The 25,876-nt window shown below is 43.4% G+C and overlaps 1 protein-coding gene across 1 annotated transcript; it reads left to right on the top strand.

The window, feature by feature from the left end:
- Positions 1-1,216: 1,216 nt before the first annotated feature.
- Positions 1,217-25,876, top strand: LOC118085755 (maestro heat-like repeat-containing protein family member 6). Its single transcript, XM_035116714.2, has 16 exons — positions 1,217-1,272; positions 2,903-3,251; positions 4,541-4,693; positions 7,165-7,319; positions 9,220-9,385; positions 11,597-11,766; positions 13,584-13,718; positions 13,815-13,929; positions 15,138-15,281; positions 16,792-16,968; positions 17,654-17,809; positions 19,812-19,904; positions 20,601-20,703; positions 21,922-21,987; positions 23,474-23,585; positions 25,569-25,876. The coding sequence occupies exons 2-16, from the start codon at positions 2,910-2,912 to the stop codon at positions 25,579-25,581; spliced, it is 2,100 nt and encodes a 699-aa protein (XP_034972605.1). The 5' UTR covers positions 1,217-1,272; positions 2,903-2,909; the 3' UTR covers positions 25,582-25,876.

Below are 25,876 nucleotides of genomic sequence, written 5' to 3'. Positions count from 1 at the left end.
GGACCGCATAAAACTAATAACCATCAGAATCATCAGAATAAACCTGTTTTGATTATGTTTCTTCTCATTCCCAATGCTGCAGTACTATGTATGAGTAGATAGGACACAGTAAATAATGAAACAATATGATGTTTTGTACCTAATACAGAGCTTTGTAAGAGAGGGAGGAATCATACCCGGGGCTTATATCACAATTGACATGTTAATAATTTGTTGCTGCCTTGTCTCTTGTTAGGAAATCAAGTAGGAATGTCCTTTCCAGTATTTATGAAGGCTGACAGGGAAGTGCTGCTCAGCAGCTCTTGATCGGTGTTGGCAGAAATGTGCAATTTCGTTTATTTTGTTTTACTGATGGAAGTTGACAGGAATTCAAGACTGTGGTTAGTTAGCAGCACTGTCTCATGCATTGATGATCAGATACATTCAAAGGGGTGCCACAAAGTTCAGATGTCGGATGGCTCCTTTCCATTTAGCAGCCCTGCAAAACCTTAGCTTACAGATCCAAGGTTTATATCCTTCTTGAGGAAATGCATATCCTTCCTCTGTGCAGAGATGGGATGCTTTTTGGGACGTGTTGACAATATGATCAAGTGTAGAAAGAAGAAGAACATTGCAACAGCCAAGGCCGCACCAAAGGTCACTGTGTCTGTGATGTGTCTCTTTATGTGCACACATGTGTATTTTTGGCTCCACACACTTACTGGTTGAGCGCTTGCCAAAACCATTCTAGTTTCTTCTCTGTAATTAAAAAAAAGGAATTCAGAACAAAAATTCTAGCCCTACTAGTGTGGCATAGTAGTAAGAGTGTTGGATTAGGACCTAGGAGACCAGGATTCAAATTCCCAGTTGGCCATGAAGCTCGCTGGGTGTCCTTAGGTTAGTCTCTCAGCCTAAACTACCTCACAGGGTTGTTGTAGGACTAAATGAGGGAGAGAACTGTATACGCCACTTTGAGCTTCTTGGAGAAAAGGTGGGATATAAAAGCCATAATAAAAATAAAAATACTTGGACTCTTGAGTTCCTGCATCTGAAAAAGGGAAACAAAACAAAACTGCCTGAGTTGGTAGCCCTGGCGATACCCTTGACAACCACTGGAACACTGGGCGCCCTTGGTGATGCTGTTACCGTGGTAGCCACAAAAGCTCTGACGCGATAAGATCCATTGTGACCCAGGCCCTGATGAGCACTGATCCTTTCATTGCTACATTCCAGTGAGGCAGAAACTGCTGCAGCAGAACGGGAAATATATGACTGGTTCCAACCATGCAGGTTGTAAGTAGATGTCTCCATGTGGTCTGTTGCTTCTCTGTGCCTCCATTAACTCACCAGACACTTGGTAGTGCCAGACATAGCCGCTGGTATTTGTCTTTTGTAACCAGCATTTTAAAAAAATTGTTCTGAATGGTCTTCAGTCCTTCCAGAGATTTTGCCTGTCAAAACATTCCAGAAGTCTTTCTTGGCTTTTGCCATTCTGCATCTCAGCATGGGTTTTCATTGTGTTTAGTTTGATGGCCAAGTAATGAGAGCCCTTGTATTTTGTGTGTGTTGGGATTTGTTTCTTTGTATGCAGGATAAATCCCAATGGATTCTGTAGGTAACTGAAAATTCATGTCATTTGGAAGTGACCCCTCAATTATGACCTGGTGGGAAATGATTCTTTAAAACATACCTGGGTGCAGTTAGAATAAATTTCACCTTGTCTCAATTTGAGATTTCAATAGCACTATGAAATAAAACCCAGGAAGACATGAAATCTGCTTTATATTTTAACTATTTAATCATCACTCCTATAGCGCATATTGCATACACACCATACATTTAAAGCATGTCCCCCTCCCCACAAATTGTGGGAACTGTAGTTTACCCTACACAGAGAGAGCGCTACAATTCCCAACACCCTTAGCAAGATTCTTGGAGGGGTGGTGGTTCTTCAGGTGTATGGCAAGCATGAAACTCCAGACACTGTAGCAAACTTGTTTCTCTGATACTATAAACAGCAACAACCCCATAAACCAAGTTTTTCTTTTTTCATTTGGTCTGGGTTTCATTAACTACATGTATGTCTGGGTTCCTCTCTAATGTTCAACATGTATGTCCGTTCCTCTCTAATGTTCAACAAAACTGCTTGACCGATAGTGTTGAAATTTGAACACAATGCCACATGCGAACAAGAGAGTAACCTAAGACACTTTACGTACACAGGTGTTACACCTGGGTCACGTAAAAACCCCAATGCCCCATGTTTCAGAACACACAACTCACCCAAAAGTGCATGCTGGGAAATAGAACCCAGAAGCTGACAGTTCCTTTTCCAAGGGTGGGGGCCAAGGAATGGAGATACAGGGCGGAGGCCTCGGCTCGCATTTACATACTAGTCCAAGCCAAGGCCTACAGACTAGGCCTCAGCTCCACTTTGCAGCCTACAGACTCGGCCTCGGCTCTACTTTACAGACTAGGCCGAGTGGAGCCCTGGGTGGGGGGAGGAGGGGCCCAAATAGGTCATGGGTTGAGCCAGGGTGGGGGGGAGTCACAGGGATGAGACACAACAATGGGGGGACACATAGTCCGGGGGGGACACATCATCCCCCTTTCCTGGGAAACAAGGAACCCTGAGTCAGGCACAGCAACGCGTGCCCGGGCCAGCTAGCATATTTATAATTTTGTTTTTTATGAGGATCATATGAGGATTTTTATCAATGTTTTATCTCTTTGGTTTTTTTCTGTTTGATATATTGTTTTTTATTAGTTTGGATTTTATGGTATATTCGGTTGAAAACCTTTAATAAAAAAAGAATAAGGCTGCAATCTCATACTTCCATGGGAGAATTTAAGATATGTATTAAGTTACACTGTGACAAAAGTTTTTGTGTGTGTGTGTGTGTGTGTGTGTGTTTTCTTCTAGATCAATCATGGTTGTAAAAGAAAAGATTAAAAAGACCTATGGCCCACATGTTGGGGTGAGCACGGCATATGCCAGTGAACCAGATACCAGTGAAGAAAAGGGTACACAAACCAACTTTGATAGCCCGATAGATGTTATGACCCAGGAAAAGGCAACAAATCCACATACAGCCCAGATGTTCATGCCGAGCAAGAAAAAATACTGTGTGCTGAAAACAGAAACACAAATTCGAGAGAAAGTCTCTGCTGCCAAGCCAGTGTCAGAGCCTGGGGACTTTCTTGTGAAGGAAAAAGAGAAGAAAGGTCATCATGTTATCTCGCCACCACCGGAAAACGAAAACCTTAATAAGGTACAATCCCTCTGTACGAATTGGTGGATTTCTCTCTTTCCAAGCTATCATCTTCTCCTTTTGCACCAAGTCTTGGCCACAACAATACAGCACAGACCCCCTTAAAGCACAAGTCTATGTCTGTTTACTCTGATGTAGGTCCAATGGAATTCAGTGAGACTTACTCTCAGGTAAGCAGTTATAGGTTTGTAGCCTTTATGGCATCTTCAATGCTCCTAACTTGTCAGACCATCATGTCTATGTTCACATTTTTGTATCCTCCTCAGGGGTGAAGAGGGCTTCTCTCTTCACACTTCCTCCTGCAGCCTCTTTTCATGCCATAAACTTTTTTTACACGTGAGATTAAAACACCCAGGTGCTTTCCTCACACGATATTGATGACACACTCTCTAATGCAGACATTTGTAAAGTGAATGAGCATTGTGCCAATGTGAGTTTTATACAGATTTGTATTACAAACCAGAGCCACTTTTGAGAAAAGGCTCGCTCATTTGCAAATTAAGACGTTATATCTTTCCAAGTTATATCTTTCCATCTCCTTCTTGTTATGTGAGAAGACCTCTTTTTCCACACTCTTGCCCTTGATGGTCTAGGCCAGTGTTTCCCAAACGCCAGCTGTTTTCGGACTACAATTCTCATCATCCCTGACCACTGGTCCTGCTAGCTAGGGATGATGCGAGTTGTAGTCCAAAAGCAGCTGGATACTCAAGTTTAGGAAACACTGGTCTAGGTGATAGATGGCCTGTGGTCTGTCACATGTTACTGGGCACCAAGTACCATCAGCCTCAGCCAGGGCAGCCAATGGGCAGGGACGATGGGAGCAACATCTGGAAGGCCAGAGGTTCCCTACTTTGTGCCTGGACATCTCATATAATCTTGGAAACCTTTCAGAGTATTTTGTCCCTGCTTTACATTTGAATAATTGTGATGTTGGAATGATATGAGTGTATGTTAGAAATCAGCTTGTTTTATTTTTATCTTGCCTCTCCAAGGAGCTCAAGGTAGCATATGTAGCTATGCCCCATTTTATCCTCACAAAACCTCTGAAAGTTCACTGAGTTAGGCTGAGAGATAGTGACTGGCCCAAGTTCAACCCAGTGAACTTCATGGCAGAGTGGGGAAGTTGGTTTTGGGTCTCCCTAATCTGACTCAAGCACTCCAACCATTAAATCCAACTTTTCCAGTTCAGCAATACTTTTAGCTAGTCTATTGCAGGTGTCAATCTTTTGGATAATGGATGCCCTTGCCAATGTATCCCCCACAAGTGCCTCTCCTCTGTTTTATTTCAGATACCTGAAAGAGTTGATGCAGAGTCCACTGTGACGGGTCAGATACTTTTAGCCATTGCTAGCCTGAGGGACACAGACAAAAATAGCATCGAGGCAGCTTCAGCTATGCTGAATTCAATCTTGAAAAAAGAGAGGAACAAACTGAGGGGAAAGGTAAAAGAGAGAGAGAGATGCTTATGGGTTTCAGAAAATTGAGGTGATTGTGCCTGTGGGTTCTAGCAATGAATTCTGGAGATAGACAAAAGTACTGAAGCAACTAGTTGTTTGTATGCCAGCTTATTTGGTTGTCTGCTTGCATTGTTCTGATCCAGGAAAGGGATCTGCTACCCCAGTTATAGATTTAGCCTGTCAGGTAGTTTCTTCCCAAGAGCAATGTTGTGACAGCCAACTCAGTTCTCTTCCCCCTTGCTACCTTTCCTCTAGGTGTTTTGCTGCTCCACATGTACACACAGTCTTTCCAGACAAACGAGCCACAGCTTCATCTACTCAGCTCCCTTCGCTGGGCAAGCTCCATTTTCTTGGATGTCCATTGGCTCTTTTTGCATCCCTGTTTCCTGACCTTAGAACTGCATCACAGCCAGGAACTTTTGGGGCTCCAAAAGAGCAGCACCACCTCCAGGGGCGGTTTAACCATTAGGAGAACTACACACCTGCCTAAGGCAGCAAAATGTTAGGGGCAGCAAAATTAGAAGGACATACACACAAAAGTGAGAGGCAATGAGAACTTCAGCTGGGTATGAGAAGCAGAGAAAATCCAGTTAGTGATCTGCTGGATCAACTCTAGCAATCAGTGGGGTGACAGATCCCACAGGCAGATTGCCCTCGCTCACATCCATGAGCTAGTCCAGAAAACTACTACTAATTGATTAATCCCTTGGGTTTTGCTCAGTAAACTCATTCCTCACCTCGTCAGGGCTTGAGATGGGTTTCAGACCGGGAAACTCCCAGCCCTCCCTGGAAAAGCCAAGGTTTGAACCTGAGAGTGTCTGCAATACTATCCTGAGCTATGGTATAGAGAGGGAATTGAAAATGGATTGTAGATGTTATTCACGCTGCAAGGTGACCATGCTAAGTGATCGATGACATCAGTATTGCACCTGCTATATCCTGGCATTTCCACTCAATGAGGAGCATAACAGGAATTAACCTTTTGTAACACTATTCAGCCCTGCCTATACCTGTCCAGTGGGCAAAGACTGGAATGGCCATCAGTGGTCAGTGTAGGTACAATTGAGCTGGTGGGCCAATGGTCTGATTCAGTATAAGTCAGCTTCCTGTGTTCCTATACCAAAACAAAGACAGGATGAACTATCTGTAGTTCTCTAGAAGCAAAGCAACTGTGCTGCTTTATCTGATCCGTCTGCTTGTTACGAACATCCATATGTAGGTCAGATTCCAGCAAATTAAATCAAACTCTGAAGTGCTGGCAGGTATCTGATAGTTGGTTGACATTTGCACAAAATGACTGAATGCAAATGTAGTAATGTGTACACACTGTGCTATTTTTCTAGAAAAGGAGGTGCCAGAGCTTAGCCATCTTTTTCTCCCAAAAATCACCTGGCAGGGAGGATGGCACATCATACTGCTTCCGTGCATTTTTTAATCAAAAGTTTTCCATGGCTGTGGCAAGCGCTAAATCAGGCATCCCCAAACTTCGGCCCTCCAGATGTTTTGGACTACAATTCCCATCTTCCCTGACCACTGGTCCTGTTAGCTAGGGATCATGAGAGTTGTAGGCCCAAACATCTGGAGGGCCGCAGTTTGGGGATGCCTGCGCTAAATCTTTCTACCTGCTCTGAGCAACTAGAAATGTTTTTTAGGAAGGAAAAAAGAGAGAGAGGAAGAGGAGAGGTTCAGGGAAGCCCTCAGGCTACCTTGAAAGTTCTTTATCATCGATAAATGCATTTTAAAAGCGTGCAGAATATTTAAAGGATTTTGCCAAACAAATCCGCACAGAATGGAATGGACATGTCGGTCTACTCATATGCAAGGAACATGAACATTAAGAGCATTTTGTCCATCCCTAGTAAAGGATAGTGGGCCTCTCTTATATTTGTCTAGCAAGCCCTCTCTGCTGCATAGGCACATGCATATATATATATATATACACACACACACACACACACACACACACACACACACACACACCTCGATGCAGCTTTCTAAGCTATGAGAGTTCATATTACTGTCTGCACTCCCCCAATTCCAAATTCAACCCAATCACTATCTGTAATGCCTGTTTCAAAAATTCTCTGCTGATTCAGTCACTGCAAGCCAGCCTAGTAGCAATCATGTTTAGACATGTTCTAAACATCCAAATTGTTCTCAGGTCAGAGCAGTATCTAAACAGCAAGGGTATACTGGTTGGAGGGGCTGCATATATAATCATTGCAGTGCAGTGATGCAATTTGTTGATTTCATTCTAACCTCTTTATGACAAGAGCACAGCCATTTACCCAAACTGCTATCTTTTCTGTTGCACTGCAAGCCATTCTTACCTAGACACTAATAAGTGCTACTGCATTCATATCTGAGGACCAAAAATGTAAAAGCAAATAAAATGTAAAAGCAACAGAAACTGTGAAAGAATAATCAGTGTTAACCCTTTTTTTGTTTTATCCCAGGTGCCAGAAATCATTGATATTATTTATTTCCACCTGCAAGCTATCCAGGAACCTAGTGCAAGAGAAGTTGTCATAGGGGCTGTGTGCCTCCTGGCTGAAAAACACACAGAAGAAACTGTTTCAAGCCTTCTGAAACTCTCATTGCTTTGTGACAGGTGAGGAACTGAGTTGTCGTCCATGATTCCCTGTGAGGTATGTTAGGCTTTGACTTGCCCAAGGCCACCAAGTGAGTTTCATGGCTGAGTGGGAATTTAAACCCAGGTCTCCCAGGTTCTGCGCTCCATCCGCCATGCCACACAGGGAAATAACATTGATTCACCTGCGTGAGTTCCTCCGGTTGCCTCTGATGGAAAAATCTGTGAGCTAAACTGGCAACGATATCGCTCGCTCCACCTACTCAAATATCATGCTATTCAGAACTTATACCAGAATATTGTAGGTGACCTTTGTCACTTATTTAACCAATGTAAATATTCTTGGTGATTCAATTATGCTGAGCTAGCAAAAAGTTTGAGCAGCTGTCTTGATACAGCACCTAAAGTGTGACAATCATAGCTGCCAAGTTTTCCCTTTTCTCGCGAGGAAGCCTATTCAGCATAAGGGAAAATCCCTTTTAAAAAGGGATAACTTGGCAGCTATGGTGACGATAGTCACCAGTTATCCCAAGGTAACAGCATTCACTTCATTTTATTCCTGTGAACAATGAGATAAAATCTAAGGGTAAACCAAGAAATATCATAAGATGCTGCCTTATAACAAATCAGAATATTTATCCAACTAACTCAATATTGTGTACACCGGGGGCAAGGAACCTTTGTCTCATGAGCAGCCATCTTGGGAGCTGTATTCCAGTGGTGCATTGGGATAGAGACGTTCCAGCTGGTGACATTTTGCAGTTTTTAGGCAAGTGTGTCTAAAAAAAATACCCAAATCAATTATTCTCTGCATATCCATGGACAAGATAAGAAATTCCATGTAACAGGGACCAAGCATCCTTTTCATTCAAAACTGACTCCATATCTCTTATTTAGAAATTATACCACACCACATGAAAAATGCATTTTTGAATTTGTTTGTTGTTTATACCTGCACACGCATTTCCCCCCCAAAAAAAGTTTAAAATGTGAGGAAAACATGCCTGCTGGTTTGCCACAAGCATCTGGTGGGCCACTGTGAGAACAGGATGCAGGACTAGATGGGCCATTGGCCTGATAGCCAGCAGGGCTCTCTCTTCTTATGTTGTCTGTTCTGGGGGTCATTGCTAGACTCAGGGCTTTTTAAAAAAATCTGGAACTCACTCAGTTCCGGCACCTCTTAGGTGGGCTCCATTGCCATTCTAAAAGAGGGAGGTGTTCATGGTGAGTTCCGGCACTTCTTTTTCATAGCACTGGCTAGACTGATGAAAATCCTATAAAATGCTTTTAACCCTCTAGTAGTAAACAAACAATAATTATTTGCAGCAAACAGGCTTTCAGTTCTGTTGGGCTCCTTTATCCATCTTAATTCATGTATATACATATAACTCCACTTTAAACAACACTAGAAATACAAGAGAGCTGGACCACAAAGAAGGCTGATCGCCAAAGAATTGATGCTTTTGAATTACGGTGCTGGAGGAGACTCTTGAGAGTCCCATGGACTACAAGAAGATCAAACCTATCCATTCTGAAGGAAATCAGCCCTGAGTGCTCACTGGAAGGACAGATCCTGAAGCTGAGGCTACAATACTTTGGCCACCTCATGAGAAGAGAAGACTCCCTGAAAAAGACCCTGATGTTGGGAAAGATTGAGGGCACTGGGAGAAGGGGATGACAGAGGACGAGAACGAGATGGTTGGACAGTGTTCTCGAAGCTACGAACATGAGTTTGAGCAAACTGCGGGAGGCAGTGGAAGACAGGAGTGCCTGGCGTGCTATGGTCCATGGGGTCACGAAGAGTCGGACACGACTAAACAACAACAACAGAACAACAGAAATACAAGAGAGATTGTGATCAGCAATGCTGTGTGTGTGTGGAGACACTGATATAGATTTGTTTTGTTTGTTTTAATTTTAGGCATATCACTCAAATCTGGGAAGCCTTGGGCCAAGCTAAACAACCTGTAAGACTCCAGGTTCTTGCCAAGCTTCTCGAAGTGCTGAAAAGGAAACCTTGCCTTAGCAGTGAACGCCCAGGATCAGATGGAAAGTTCACAGACAACTCCTCCCTTCTACCTCTAGCTGTGAGAGAAATATGCTATTCCTTTACCTACAATTGTAACAAGCTGTGCTGTGCTAGAGCATAGACTGGGAACTGGAAAGATGCACATCAACTTGAAGGCCACCACCCAATAGAGCAGGGTTTCCCAAACTTGGGAAAATTTGGGAACTGTTTTTGGACAACATTTCCCATCATCCGTGATCGCTGGTCCTGCTAGCTAGGGTTGATGGGAGTTGTAGTCCAAAAAAAAAGAAACCCCTGAAGACCCAAGTTTGGGAAACCCTGAAATAGAGAGTGCACAAAACATGGCAGGCCCTGTTGTTGGGCAGAGTGAGGTGGTTGCCTCAGCCAGCTGATTCTAGGAGTGCAGGTGGAGCAGACCCTCCTGGCTATACCTTCTGAGCCCACTTTTTAATCCTCCTGGGGCCAGCATTCTGGTGGTGAAGATGCTTTCTTGTTGTTGGCATGGATTGGCTGGCTAGCTGTTTTGCCTGGTTGCCTTCCCCATTCCCAGTCTTTAAGTAACGTTCAACCAAAGGGTGCCATCTTATCATTCATTTTAATCAATATAATGTTCTGGAACCTGTGGAACTAGGCCAAGATATGACTAGACTCATGCTTTCACATTTTCTGCAGTGGCTTCCCATTTGAGGAATGTTTTCCCCATGGAGGTTCAGCTGGCGCCTTCATTATACACCTTTAGGCAGCAGGCAAAAACATTTCTCTTCAACCAGGCTGATTAACATCCTATAACATTTTAAATGTATTTGAGGGAGGGCTGTTATTGGTTTGTATGTGTGTTGTTTTGGTTCTTTTTTTATTATTATGTACTACCTAGCCCGGCCACGCGTTGCTGTGGCTCAATCTGTTAAATGGAGCCTCAGAGTCCCCCTTGAGACTACACTCAGCTTCAGAGTCCCCCTTCATTTTGTTTGAGATATTTTGTCCCCTCTTCTCCCCATCCCCGGGTTCATCCTGTGAGTGTCCCCATCCTGTCCCGACCCATGAGCTATCATGTCACCTCCTCTCTCCATTCCCTGGCAAATCCCTGTGACCGACCCCACCCCCTCCCTGTACTCCCCCCTCCTCTCCCCACCCCTCGGTTCATCCCTGTGACTTCCCCCACCCCCTCCGAGGTCCCCCTGGCTTATCCCTGTGAGTCCCCCGGTGCTGGTGCCGGCGTATCCCAGCCTGTATGTCAGGTGTTCAGCGTTGGGGAGGGGAATGGCAGGGCGTGGTCCGCTTTTCGGTGTGGTCTCGGCGGTGTCAGCGTGGCGTGGTCTTGTCTGTGATGGTTGGACGTGGGGGGCTAGGGGCAGGATCCCAGCATCAGCCTTTGTGGAGGAATGGCCTTTGTGGTGGTTATAGCATATCGGTTGGTGACATCACGATCTCGGCTTGGCCTTGGAGACGGAGCTTCTATTTCCCAGCATGCACTTTCGTCTGAGTTGTGAGTTCTGGAACACAGGGTTTGGGGGGTTTTACGTGGTCCAGGTGTGACATCTGACTACACAAGCTGTATATGGTGACTCGGATATTTGCTTGGGACGTTGTGTCAAAATTTGAATGCAATCGGTCAAGCGGTTTCGGAGAAAAGTGCAGACACACCCAAATGGCCAGTTTACATTCACACACACACACACACACACATATATATATATATATATATATATATATATATATATATATATATATTGTATTTTAAGCTTGCATTTTGATGTTGTGAACTGCCCTGCAATCTACAGATGAAGGGCGATATACAATTTTAATTAATTAATAGTATTCTGATGTCCTAGTACTGGACCACCTCTATGCTTGGATATGCAATCTGGCAATATTGCTTAGCTAGTTCGTAAATGGACCAGTTACAGAAGATGTTGGGCTTCATGGGGAGAGGGGACAAAACTGGGAAGGGAACAAAAAAGACATGAAAAAATATTCTAGGTTGCTTGTCTCCAGGTTTTGCTAGAATCTGTCATTCTAGCCATACAACAGGGATGGCTAACGAGTCCTCAGAGGACTCCAGCTCCCATCAGCCCCAGCCAATGGTGTGGGATGATGGGAGTTGTAGTCCAACAACATCTAGAGGGTGTGGCCTCTGCCATAAAGTAACCCTAAGTCACAGTCTTAAGGTAAAACTGCAATGATCTGAGATATAACGAGTGATATATGCTTGTGGGAGAACAACCAAACTTCCAAGAATTAAGGTCTGGTTTTTTTTATTCTGTTTCAGGCAACAAAAGCCCTGTGCATAATATTTAGGGATAAAAAGTGCAAAATTCCTATGAACAGCTATTACGTATCTGTGATCATCTTCCTGGTTATTCAGCTGCACTACTTGATGAACTGTACAGATGCCGAACCTGGACAGGAGGACATAATCAGAACATCAAACTACATAAGGTAACAGACAGCTAATGGAGTACTACTAACCATGTAAATATCAGTGTCTGATAAGGACATAATTCTTTCTTCTTTGGCTTGTAAGGAAAGGCTCTGGAGGTCTTACTCTTTCCTGCACTGCAGCAGGGGAGCTATTCTCATTAAAATGTCTTAGCAGAAAATGGCTTTCTAATCTGAAAAAGATTGTCCGTTCCAAAATGGCTTTACTGAGAAATTTATTTTGCTTTATCAGTAAAGTCCCATTAGCTTTTATGGGGTTAGGGTATTGCCTGCTTTGCAGAGGTAAGAGTCAGTTGCTTTGCCCATATTTGTTTCTGCTCCACCCACATTGTCTCTGCCTCTGACCAGTTCGCTATTTCACGCCCTCATCAAAGCAAGGGAACATTGAGCAAGATTCCATGAGCATTCATGGGATTAGATGCCCCAGACCATACCTTCCCAAAATGTACGTAAATATTTTCAAAATATGTTTTTTTAAATAAAAAATCATTATCATCATCAACATCATATAAATAATAATTAATCATAATAATAAACATGCATGCTGTGCTTCTTTCCAAAGTCGGCATGTTCTAATGAACTGAGCTGTCTACACCATTTCCTTCCTTATTGTTTCAGGTGCTAATTACAGTATGGATGTATATCATTCACTGAATTTATACCCATCCAAGTGTACTTTTTTTGTACTTAATAAAGATTGGTGTTTTGCAGAATACAGTCACATTTGGTATAATTAAAGCACTGAGAACTACAGAGTATAAATGACACTCTCACACGCCATTTGCTTTAAAAGGTCTACATTACAACAACAACACACAGACACAAAAACCCTACAAATATTCACACACAGGCTTAGGTAGGCTTAGACAGATGGTGTGCAGAATGAAATACGCCTGCTAAGAATACAAAGAGACACGTCCAAGACAGTGTTTAGTTGTATAAAGATAAGAACATACAGGGTACGCAGTACTGGCATCGTTTTATTGTTGTTAAAAAGTGTGGTGCTTATTGTAACAACTTCATGGTTGTGAGTAGTGGCACCTATTTATCTAGAAAAAAAGCACTGAGAATATAAGAAGAGAGCCCTACTGGATCAAGCCAGTGGCCCATCTTTTCCAGTACACGTGGGGGCGATTTTAGGCACGTCCAACTGACACACGATTGCCAATGTGCGGGTCCTTTTGGACCTGGGAGAAGGCGGAATGGGGGGGGGACCCCTGCGTTAAATCGTTGCCACCTGTACTGTTCTCACACAAGGAGAATATGAGTGCAACAGCACTCTCCTCAACTGTTATTCAGAGGCATACTTTTCCTGCAGTAGAGTAAGAACAGAGACCTTGGACTAGTAGCCTTATTAAGCATGAATTTGTCTAATCCTCTTTCAGAGCCATTCAAGCTTGGGGCCATCACTTCCTCTTCTGTGAGCACATTGAATAGTTTGCATTTTAGAATGCTATTACACATGTCTCCAAATTTTGCAGGATTCCCCACTTATTCTCTATAAAGACTCTCTGATCCATGCATCTCTTGGTCCACTGATCATACGTAGTTGACAAATTTTAATTTTTTGCAAAATTGGAGGCTTATAAGTTGGGCAAAGTGGCCTCTGCATGGAAATACATTGTTCTGTGGCTCCAGAGATGGAACTATCAGGTCCCCCTAAATCAATACTTTTCATAACCTTCAAGATGCAAGCTCCTAGTTTATAAAGGATTTAATAATGTCATCTAACAAAACTCACAAAGAAGTGTATGTGCCATAGGGTTCTAAGTAAGGTTATTGTCCCCGTCAAATGCTTTTTCTTTCCCTAAATTCAGCTGCGCCATGGATGCTTTAAAGGCCTTGGTGAAAAGGCAGAAGGCTCCTCAGGCGTGTTTTACAAGTCTAACAGGAAGCTGGGACCTTTTGGCTTCACCAGAGAACTACCTTGAAGGAGTTCTCCTTCTGGCCAGGCAAGTAGTGGAGGACCTGAATTTGAGGATGATTAGTGTGTTCTTCAGTATGCCGTCTGCATATTCCAAAATAAAATATTGTTTATATCCTTACAGAGCCCTTGTCAAACATCATCATGGGCTTGACTATGCGGTATTTACCAAGGTGATTCCTCTTCTCCATCATGGGGATGACCAACAGAAGCTGACAGCAATGGCCTTTTTCACTGCAGTATGTCTATTTTATTGTTTGAGTAGCATCTTGAGAAATATGACATTACATAGCCATTGAGTACAAGTGCGGTCCTAGCAGAACACAAAACTGTAAATGTGTTTGTGTTTGCATCCCTTTTTTGCCTTCAGGCACCATGAGGAACAGGCAATGGTTAAGAGGAAACATTCCATTGCTGTACCAACAGATACAGTACTTTATATCTACTGACAAACCTCCTAGCTTTTAAATTTTTTCACCCCTCCACTACACAGCCTATGTCAACGTTGCTTGGAAACTTTTGGTGGGCCAAGCAGAAAAGGCTGCGGAGAGTATATATGCATGTGTTTATTTTTGCATATAATATTCTAAGAATAATATTAGAATAATAAAATTGTAGAGTTGGAAGGGACCCAGAGGGTCATCTAGTCCAAACCCCTGCAGCGCAGGAATCTTTTGCCCAACGTGGGGCTCAAACCCATGACCCTGAGATTAAACGTCTCCCTGGTTGTGAGGACTATGACTAAGGCCACTGTTGGCATGTAGCCCTTGTAAGGTTGGATAGACCCTCAGGACAAAAAAAAGGCTCCCTGGCCTACACTGTGTGGCAGTGGCTTGAGGTTTCGGAGAGGAGATCTCTCACAGCCTTGCCTGGAGATGCCAGGGATTGAACCTGGGGCGTTCTGCATGGAAAGCAGATGCTCTGTCACTGAGCTAGAAGCCCTTCCCCGGTCACTTAGGAATGGAAAAGAAATGTTAGGTTGGGCCCTTGTATATTCACTCAGTTCTAGCCTGTCTTTATGGCAGGGTTTCTGTACACATTCTTCTCCCCCTCTCTCTCGCTGCCAGGTATAATGTAAATAATTTCTGGTGCATTGCATAAGTATAGGTATATGGTGAAAAACAACTCAAAAAGTGCAGATAACACATCCTGCCAGCACATTTGTAGCCAGCAGAAAAATTAGAGATGACTGAAACAGACAGTGACTACAACACAAAAAGCAAAGCAATACTATTCCAACCAAATCCTACCACTTTACCAGTATCTTTTTCATATTAAAAAAAATAACAGTATTTGGGCTTGAGGGAAAATCCTTATCCATTAACTGAAACACCTGCAACAGCCGAGAGTGACTCCGGTATTCTATCATTACCTTTCGATAGCTGGCAACATATGGGGAAAGTTCTCTAAATTTCCTGCCACATATTTACTGGTTTGTGTTGTTCAGCTTCTCTCGTCTGAATCCACCTACACGGTGCTACAAAAACATTACATCCTGGGCCTGTTGAAGAACTGGCAGGCTGATTCATGTCCAACCTACCGCTGGCTCAGTCTCCATGGAATGGGCAATGTGGCGCGTCATCTGCAAAACGTGAGTGATTTCATTTTTGTTGTTGCTGTTGCTTAAAGGAAACTCTAGCTAAGGACGAGGTGGAGGTGCTGGAACTGCTGCTCTGTACTGAAGCAAAACATGCTATACTGAAACAAGAAGTTGAGGAGAGTATCTTTAAGGAACTGATCCAGCGGCAGAGCTCCAGAACCTGTGTCAGATGCCAGGGCCCAAACATGGGAATATGTGAATAATAAGGGCATGCGCAGAGTACCTTTTTTCACCACTTGATAATCACAGCTAGATGTGAACTTGGCGAGACTATGACAGAAGTGGGGTAAATAGATTATATTTTCAACCGAGTGAGTGCTCAGGGGCAAGAACTATTGGGCAGTATTCAACCAATGTGGCCCATCCATGCAAGCATTTCTACGTGCCCCACTTAGGATAATGGAGAGTCTTTCCCCCACTCCCAATTCATAACAATATGAAAGGAAAATAGGGACCTTGAAGCTAACCCAGGACAGCAAACCAACACAGATACCCAGGTCACTGGGCAGACTTACAATGGTGAGAGGTGTACAGTAATAATTTCTAAACATGCATCTATAGTTATAAATTGGCATATGTACATTTTATGCAAATCTGTGTCACGGGGTGATGCATTTCCTGATTTTGCAGCAGTATGTGACCACCAAAACAATGCTTTGCATTACAGTAAGTCAGAAATGGGAGGAGAGGGGGTGTGAACACGGTACTTGTTCTCAGTCCAATAAATCTGGTTTTGCTGGACTGAGATTATTACTTCTTAATTGGGCTTGTGTCTGCATCCATGATATGTTTCAATAGCATCAATGAATGAAACAGCTGTGGTACATAAATGGCATTAGTTTCCTGAGTCTGGAAATGGTTAAAAAAATTGTCACACTGGAGATTCCTGGAGGGGCTAGTCATGGCTCAAGCTCTCTGGCAAATGATGTTGTGCTCTGTTAAGTTTCCCTGCTACATCTCTGCTCCTAAAGCACTATGTGTTCAAGTTTTACATATGAAAGCCCTGCATTGGGGAAACAGTTTCCAGGCTAGTAGGTATGGCTGCCAGGTAAGGCTTAAGCCTCACACCTTTCATCTTAGGAATGGAGTGAAGCATGTCTGCAGCTAGTGATATTGCTGACCAGGCTCAGCTACAGTGTTGTGCAACTCTGAACATTTGGGTTCCTTTTCTTCACGGATGAGACCGAGATCTAGTGGAGGATTCCACTAGTGGAATGGAGGGGAGGCGATTTCTGCTGATTTCCTTCCTTCCCCCTTAAATTACCTCTCATATTGTTCTGGTAGGTCCCCCGACCCTCCAGAGCAGATTCTTAGGAGGGCACGGAATTCTCCAGGGAGGAAGAGTATGGGAAGTGTCCCCCACTCCTTTCCACTGGTGGGAATATCATGTGTGCACAACTCTGGTCAGGGGACAACAGCAAGACTAAACTAAGGATCCCAGTCACATAATGTGAAATTGCTACTGTAGTCTAACAGTAAAATGATTTTGGTGTCATTTCAGAAGAAAGAGCTCTCCAACCTGCTCCTGGGTATACTTCCAAGTTTTAACGACACTGATGAGAAGGTGATTTTGACAGCTATGGAGGTCGTAAACAAGATCGTAACACTCCACAAAAACAATATAAACATGAACATATTTGTGAAGATCGTCAAACAGCTTCAGCCTTTCTTGGCCGACGTAAGTTTCAGAAAAAATTGTTCATCTATGTGAGACGGGCTTTTCCAGGTGGAAGGGGAAAAATAGAGGATCCAGAACTCACCATGACCGCCTCCCTTGTTCTCTTATAATGGCAATGGCGCCCACCTGAGAAGTGCCAGAACTGAGTTTTGATGAGTTCAGGCTGAAAAAAAGCTGTGGATATGTCTCCTGTATGCTCTTTTCAAGTGGCAGTGGCTGCAACCATTGAGGATGTCTTGCCCAAGTGCCCCCCTCCCCCCAAAAAACCCCAGCCCTGGAGCCAACAGTGAACAATTATGCTTAGGATTGCAGTCTTAAACATATTTGGGTCATGGTGCATTTATGGCTGGGGTGGGGTGCACAGATCTTAGAAAATTACCTGCAGTTCGTTCTCCAGGCACGGAACCAACCCATGGTATCTAAGGCTTAAAACGTAACCTAGGTTGTTCTTTCTCACAGCTCAGATTGAAGCTGGTTTGAGGGAAATGCATCAAAAGGCAATATTTCACGAGAAACAGCAGGATAAATACAGGATAGATAATAGGGATTGTGGCTAACATTGTGCAAACACCTCTTCCCAAACCAGTGGTATCTATCTACCCCAAACGGGTATCTATCTACATAGCCTCAAAGTCTTTCAGAAAGGTTATCAAGTCAATCTTTTTCCTTTCTCTTTCATTCCCAGGGGAGACCCAAAATAACCTGTGCGGCAAACAAGCTGTTTCAAGACATGATTAAGAACCTGGACGTGAAAGAAAAAGCCGCTTTGCAGGACCAGGTTCTCAACAGTATTGTCACATTGCTACTGAACCTCAAAGATCCACATCTGACTGCGGCTAAGGTAAATGATATTGTGCCTTTTTGCAAAGCCTCATTTCCCCTCCTGCCAGATCCACTTGATAAGGACGTCCTGAGGGAGACGTCAACCAAATTCTCTCTGGTTGAGCTCTTCCTACACCGATGGGATGGTGTGCATTTACTTGACAGTGCTGGCAACAACAGGAGGCATCCACAACAGACCTTCCAATGAGTGCTGGGCAGCTGGAAACAACCAGTTAAATTTCCAGGCTGAGGGCATTGTGGGAGATTTAAATGGAAGCTCACAGGCCTAGGAAGCGCCAGCAGTGCGCCCTGCTAAAGTGCCGGAACCCTAGAAGCTGCCCAAAGATGCCACATGGTGGCACCAGTTCTGGTGAGGCCCATGGGGGCTTCTTGGGGCACCCTTGCACCTGTGACAATGGCCACAGCCAAACAGTGCAGCTCTATAGTCCAAGGGGCTTGAAGGGCCTCTACTGGCAAGATGCACTGCTCATGTTTCCAAAAGCAGAAAGTTGCTTGAACAGCAGAAGAGCAACCCTCTGTTTTGCACCAGAGCCCACTTATTTATCTTTGCATGGATTTGTTCTAACGATTTATTGCACTTCCTCACCGCTTTTATTATTGGAGCATCCAGAATAGTGTGCAACTTTAAAATACAAATACCAACAGTTCAGTTTTTGAGGCTGACTAATAAAATAACAAAGTCCAAATAAATGCAGTGTGAAAAATATAATTACGTTGGATCAGAAGACAAGGCAGCACCTGCATATTTTGTTGCAGTGACACAATACAGCTGGGGATAAAGGTGATATTTGAGAACAGGCCAGTTGTGGGCTGGAGTAGTACAGTGGCTCCAAGAATGTGGAGTTGCCAGTCCTGAGTTCAAATCGCACCTTAGCCATGACATTCTTGGGCCGCTTAAGCAAACTACAGTCTCCTAATTTCAGCCCCTACTCCCTGTCTGGAATATAATGTGATAATGATAATGTTGACCAACCTTCCAGGACTCATGATACTACAAGTGAAAGTGGTGGGTGGTGCCCATTTCAACTAGTGGGGTAGAAGGCAGGGAAACCAACTATAGTTGGAGCCAGAGTCAACCCCCAAACTGGTTTTAAGAAATAAGGTAGGCAGGTGCTGACTGAAAGCAGATTGAGGTTGGTGTTACAGTGGTCCATTCACACTAATGCCCAGCCTCTACTGAGTGAACCGTGCTTTGAAGACATAGCTCACTCCCCGAGGAAGCAATTCCTAAAAACTTGGGAAATAGGTGGTGTGAAGAATTCCTATGAGGAAATTATTAACTGGTAGACCTCCAAGGACCAAACTGGAAGCACAGACAGAGTAGCAGCTGATTTACACCTCATCCTTCTTTTTCAGTATACTGCGCTTAAATTAATTGGATGCGGATTTTTCAAGAACAACAATTTGAAATCAACAGATATGAATTCATTAATGAATAAGGAGCAGAACATTCTGGAATTGTTAGAACCAAACTGGGGATAGGTGAAAAATTGGGCTTGTTGGTGGGTTTAGAGCAGTGTTTCCCAAACTTGGGTTTCCAGCTGCTTTTGGACTACAACTCCCATAATCCCTAGCTAGCAGGACCAGTGGTCAGGTATGGTGGGAATTGTAGTCTGAAAACAGCTGGAGACCCAAGCCTGGGAAACACTGGTTTAGAAGAAATCATGAGCTTTGAATGCCATAATGATATATTAAGGTTTCTTTATACATTGGGTTTCGGTGGCTTTCGTCATTATTTCATTTTTTAGCTCTGCACTCAAGAGAGCTAGAAACTTCCTTCTCTAAATAAAAGTTCTGATCCTAATAACAATTCTTAAAAGATCCGGCAAACTACACAAAAGGGCTTAGCAGGAAGCAGATTGCACACAATTTCTTTTTGTGATTGAGGCAATTGCATATGGCCCTTCTATAATTTATTTGCCTTTATTCAACTTTTTTTTTCAAATAATCTCTTTTTTCACTAATTCTGGGGAAGGCTTCTTGTCTCTCTTGTTTTACAGAGTCGTAGAGACAGCTTAAAAGAGTGCAAAATCTTCTTGGGATGGACTGCAAATGACAACCAGGACTCTTGGAGCATGATTTGCAAGCACCTTGTGAGGCCCTTTGTGCACACTGGGATCTTTTCAATATTATCCATAGATTTCATATCTGTTGATTTCAAATGAACCAGCGAAAGAGTGTGTGTCAGAGAAACAGGCATCCTTCAGGCACACTGACGGAATGTAGATGCCCCTACCATATGTATTTTGATAATCCCTGGCCAATCCTGCGGAAATGTTGCATTAGAACAGTTTCCCAAACTTGGGTCTCCAACTGTTTTTGGACTACACTACAATTCCCATCATCCCTGACCACTGGTCCTGCTAGCTAGGGATGCTGGGAATTGTAGTCCAACGACAGCTGGGGACCCGAGTTTGGGGAACTGCATTAAAATACCCCCCAAACAAGAAAACCTGACACATGTCGTCCAACGATTACATAGCCATTACTGGATATCCCCCCCCCAAGGAAATAATTTTGGCCTCCATAATTTTGGCCTCCATGCATTGGATTTTACTTGCACAGGGTGTGCTTGAATGTGCCATTCCCACGTGGATGGCCAGGGATGCTAGAGACAGGGACAGCAGTCCATGTGATAGGCTGGATCCTGGAGGGGGAGCAGTATTGGCCAATCCGGCCTCCATGACTCTACGTTTCACTTTGTTTCAAAAGGAACCATTCTTAACTGGCAAAATATACCCTGTCTATGCAGCCATTACAGTGTGTTTATCAAAGTGTTCATTTTCTAGGTTAAGGAACATCCAGGAAAACTACGGAACTTTCTGGACCAGGCGCAAGACTATACTCAAAGCCCACAAACTTATACAAGAACTGCAGCCACCATGTTTATAGGTATATAAACAGAATGTTTTCATCTTTATTTGCCATCCCAGTTCTATCACTGCTCATAAGACTATTCTGCTTAGGAGGAGGAGAAACTTACGGTAGTTGAATACTTATCTACTAATAAGCAAATCCCCACTGAGTTTCCTGGGATTTACTCCCAGGAAAATGTGTACTGTATAGGATTGGAGGCTCGATTTACAGTTCTGTGCATATTTCCCTAGGAAGTCCCACTCAATTTAATGTGACTTGCTTACTTCCAAGTAAACTCATGCAGAATTTCACTGTTATCTGGGCCTGCATTCATAAACAACTTAATAAAACATGACAGGCATGTGGTCTGTCTCTCCCTGGTGTTCATTTTTCTCCCTCTAGATCAGGGGTTTGTCAAATTGTGTTTTCAAGAAGCCATGAAATTCATTGAAAACTTATCATAAGCAGAGAGGTTTCTCTAAGGAGGGAGCCTGACCAATGTCCATCATCACCAATCTCCCCCTGCAATGTATACTTGTAGGGAAAGTGCTAGGAATCCTCTCATTTCAGTTGGCCAATAGCAAGCCACACCAACCTGGCTGATGTTCTGTGTAAACCGCTCCAAACAAACAGATGTTTTTTTGACAGAAAAAATCTATGCAGAAACGGTTTCCTGAAGGTAATTCTGAAAGCTTCTGCTCTAGACTTTCCCACAAGGAAATCTTACTTTCTACCGCTGTGATGCCTAGGAATCTGTTCCTAGTCCCAGATTTTCAGTGGTGAGACCAAACTCTGAAACTCCATACAACACAGATATGCCTGTCTAGTCTCTACATTGAATGATTATACGTAAAGATGTTCATATTCTGTGAGTCATTCAGTGGTGGCAGTTGTCCTGGTGTGTTGTGAGTGGGTGTTTTAACCTAGGTATGGCTTTTATCTTTCTGTTCTTTTCTTAACCAGATTGATTTTTGTGTATGTGCATGTTTATATGCTCTTCTGTTTCGTTTCGTTTATATTTTTGCTGCTGATTTTAATGTTATTTTTTTGAGAGCCACCTTAAGGGATCAACTGACCTGTGTGGCAGATATTTTAAAAACAAAAGCAATAGATATAGTTCGGGCTCAATCTGCAAATAGTAATCTGTGTTATTGTAGAAGTTGGTGGCAAATGCTACCCTCCATCTACAGAGAATATAACTGAAAGTAAAGTAAATAGCCCTTTTTATTTACACTGAGTGTGGCGTATCTCTAGATTCTCTCTTGGAGCACTTAGATTCCAGTCCTCTACAAAAGTCAGAAGTGGACTTCCTTAGGCAAGGTAAATATCATAATATCATCCAATAGTAGGATGTCTGAATTTTCTTGTATTGCTTATTGCTGTCTGCACTAATAACAGAAAAAAATATGCATACCTGTAGAGGAAACTGTATCTGTATCGTTTCTGTACATCTTTTTTGCTGTTAAACACAGCACCCTTTGTCATTCATGAACAGATGGCTAGATAGATAGATAGACAGACAGACAGATACCACACACCTATTTCATTGTAGGGATTAGCAAATCTGTCTGTTTTTCCAGCCTTAAATTCAGTTCTCCACATTTCCACATTGCTTTGAAAATTTTCTTTTAAAAGAGCATTTTCTTAGGAAAATCCATCAGCAGTTTAGTATGAATTTCTCCTAATATGCACATTTCTGCAAAGTGCATTGTCTCCAGTAGAATGTAGATTCTTAATTTCCACTAAAATGTGCATTTTGTGCACACTTCACTTTGGGATATGCATTTTTGCACACCTGCATTGCAAAATTCAGAGACGTGCAGATTTCCAATGACAAGCTGTGTTTAGGTATGCATAGTGTTTTGAAACATGCAAGTTAGGTAGGTTTGCCTTTAAAGATGCAAACCTGCCCATAAATGCAAACTGAACTGAATATTTTCCCCACCCCTGCCCCCTGGTCAAGGTCATACACTCTCTTTCAAATCAGAGAGTTTGTGGGACTTGTTTAGTACATTTAGATCAGGGAGGCATACATACATTCTCCCAGGTTTTATCCTCCAAACAAACCTTTGAAACAGGTTAGGTTGAGAAATAGTGATTAGTCCAAAGCTACCAAGGGGGCTTCATGGCTAAGTGGAGATTTGAACACTGTGACTCTTCCAGGCAGCTTGTCTAGCAAGCATTCGTCCTGATTTGTTTTCACAGAGTGTGTACAGAGGTTATGCAATGTCTGCTGTTTACCGAGTATTCATTCTGATTTGTTTGCACAAAAGTTGTGTACCACATCAAGCGATTTGGTATCCTACACTTTCTAGCGCATATTTTCCTATCACTTCCCTTTCCTGAACAAAGTTTGGTGCTGTGGGGTGGGTGCAAGAGTTCAAAATTCACTTCAATTGTACAACCAGAAATGACCGGTATATAATTGTATCCCACTCACAAAACAGTGGCAATCTGGAAGCTTCTCCCGGCTCCTAGCATAACCCTCTAATCACTACAACCCACCAGCTCTCTTGTGTCTCTTCATTCATTGCAAAATTAATTTCGCCACTTTTCATTCCCACCTTTGTCATGAAAAGCTTTCACAGATGCACACACAAAACAATCCCTCTCCCTCACTCATGTGTACGACATACACTGTTTAGCATTACAGTATCTCTTCTTTCTCTACTCCATGGTATGCTAAGGAATAGAATGCTTCTTTGTTAACCCAGCCTTGCCCAAAGCAGCTGGTATATTTGACAGGGAAGAGAACTGGGTCATTCCCATGTCAAGTCGTTGATCTGCCCTTTACTCTTTGTCTCAGCTTTCAGCTCTTTCCCATCAGAAGCACAGCGCCCTGTCCCGGTTGTTCCAGAACCAGAAAAAGTACGCAGGTACTGCGCAGACCTGTTCAGATGTTCCCGCTATTTCCCAAGGTACGTTTTCTTTCAGGCTGTACAGTGAAAATTAAGCATTAATAGATTTTTTAAAAGCTACCATGATTACAGGACAAGAGTGGAAACAAGAGAGCTAAATATTCCTGAGCAGTGGGGGTGAAAATAGGCTGCAGAGCATTTTTTGCTACGAAGGATGACAGTAGACATGGTGGCAATGTCTTCTCACACATATACCCTGTTTGTATATAAGAGCATAACATGCCTTAAGAAGAGCTCTCCTGAATCAGGCCAACATCTAGCCCAGCATCCTATTCTCAAAAGAGAACTGTCATTTGTTCAAGGTGCTGGGAATCATATCTTTGTGAGCGGTAAACTACACTTCCCAGTATTATTTCAGGGGAGACTTGTGCTTCAGAAGATCCATCTAATGTTTGGTGTGGGTGTGTCCTCAGTGGTCAAACAGATGCCTATAGGAAGTCCACAAGCAGGACCTGGGTGCAACACCACTCTTTCCCACCTGCAATTTCCACCAACTGGTATTCAGTGGCATACAGTCCCCTGGCAATAGTGGTATAAAGTCCCCTAAATGTCCCCCTGGTGCCTCCTTCCCAAAGCCCAGGACATTTCTGCCCAGCTTGGGGAGGGAGGCACAATGTTCTCGACAGGGTCCAAGAGTCCTGTGGGAAGGAGGCAGGGGGGCTCTGGCATCCTTTCAGAGGCTTGCTGCCTCTTTCCCAAAGCCCGGAAAGCTTCTGCCCAGCTTAGGGAGGAAGGTGCGGTGCTCACACATGCAATGTCGGGAAATTGTGATGTCAAGTGTGCACCGTCCCATCCCCCCATCCTCCTTGCAAGCTGGTGGCTCTAGCCCTAACTGTTCACCCTACAGTCTGGCAGTGAAGGAACTAGTAACCCATGTCTAGTAACCCATAATAGTCTCAGCCTCTGTGATTTTCTCTAATCCTCTTTCAAAGCCATTCACGTGTGTGGCCATCCCTACCTTTGCCTTTGAATCATGGTGGGATTTTGGTTTGTTTCTGTTCTTGTTTTTTGTGTCTTTTCTATTGCAAATTTTATGTTGTGAACCGCCCTGAGATCTACGGATGAAGGGCGGGTATACAAATTTAATAAATAATAATAATGATATTTCTTATGGTAGCAGATTCCACAATTTAACTATGTGCTGTATAAGGAAGTAATCTTCTTGGCTATCCTGAAAGCTGGGGTGGAATCTGACCTGCAGGCAGGGGTGGTGCATAAAAAAAGCACACTGATCCCAAAAACCTCCCCTCCCCCCCCATGCCTTATTTCCCCCAAGATGAGAAGCAGGAACGTGGAAAAGTGACTGGCGGATCAAAATATTGTATTGCAACATATAGGAGGAGAAGAGCTCTGTGCACTCCGTTTAGTAGGAAAGTAAGCAGGACTGATCCAAGACAGAGTATGAAAGGCTCTCCATGCCCCATCCCATCCCATCGCGTTGTACTCAAGGCCATCCATACTATTTTGGTATATATGGCAAAACAAAAAATCCACAAATGTCTCTCCTCACCCCCAGCAGTAAAAATATGAGATGATAAATATCTGCTCCCATTTAATGACACCCCAAATCAGCACAGACTCCTCACTCTGCCTCACGGTAGACTCTTGTCAGCCCCCATCCCACATTTTATATGTAAATGGGGCAGACACATATAACCTCCCCTGCCCCTGTGTCTGGTTTGGCACAAGACTAGTAGTTTTATTTTGTTTTGTCATTATGCACTTTGGTCTCACGCAGGCATGGCCAAACTTGGCCCTCCAGCTGTTTTGGGACTACAATTCCCATCATCCCTGGCCACTGGTCCTGTTAGCTAGAGGTGGTGGGAGTTGTAGTCCCAAAACAGCTGGAGGGCCAAGTTTGGCCATGCCTATCTCAGAGAATCCCACCTGGACCAATAGTTATGAGGTCGAAAGGTGTGTGCTGCATCACCTACTGAAATGTTAATGATGATTCCTTTTCTTGCTGATTTTTCTGCTTTACAGATCCTGTATTTGACGCCTGTATCTGAAGTTACTATCCATCTGAATAAAGAGCACTGTATGAAATTTCACGGTGAAGGCTTATTGTGGCGTTCCTCTCTGTGGTTAGGTAGTTTTTGCTGCTAGAATTGGATAGGAAAGTAGCTTTCTTAAGGAGAGGTCGATCATTTGATGTCCTTCCTTTGGCATTATCTTAATGTAAATGCATAGTATCTTCTAGGCAGTAATCAAAACCCTCTTTAAGATGGAAGTGTATGTAACCTCCTTCCAGCAGCTTGCTTGCTGCCCACAGCTGCCTACACTCCTATTGA

Source organism: Zootoca vivipara, chromosome 4 (assembly GCF_963506605.1).
Source record: "Zootoca vivipara chromosome 4, rZooViv1.1, whole genome shotgun sequence".
NCBI classification, from domain to species: Eukaryota; Metazoa; Chordata; class Lepidosauria; order Squamata; family Lacertidae; genus Zootoca; species Zootoca vivipara.
Note: the sequence above shows the minus strand (reverse complement) of the source record. Positions and strands in the feature narration are given on the sequence as shown.

What these genes read in the sequence shown, in the direction of transcription:
- LOC118085755 (XM_035116714.2), top strand. Translation starts at nt 2,910, where the DNA reads ATGGTTGTAAAAGAAAAGATTAAAAAGACCTATGGCCCACATGTTGGG. An exon ending in GGAGTTCTCCTTCTGGCCAG is followed by an intron (nt 13,719 to 13,814) that starts GCAAGTAGTGGA and finishes ATATCCTTACAG; the next exon opens with AGCCCTTGTCAAACATCATC. An exon ending in GCATGATTTGCAAGCACCTT is followed by an intron (nt 19,905 to 20,600) that starts GTGAGGCCCTTT and finishes TTCATTTTCTAG; the next exon opens with GTTAAGGAACATCCAGGAAA.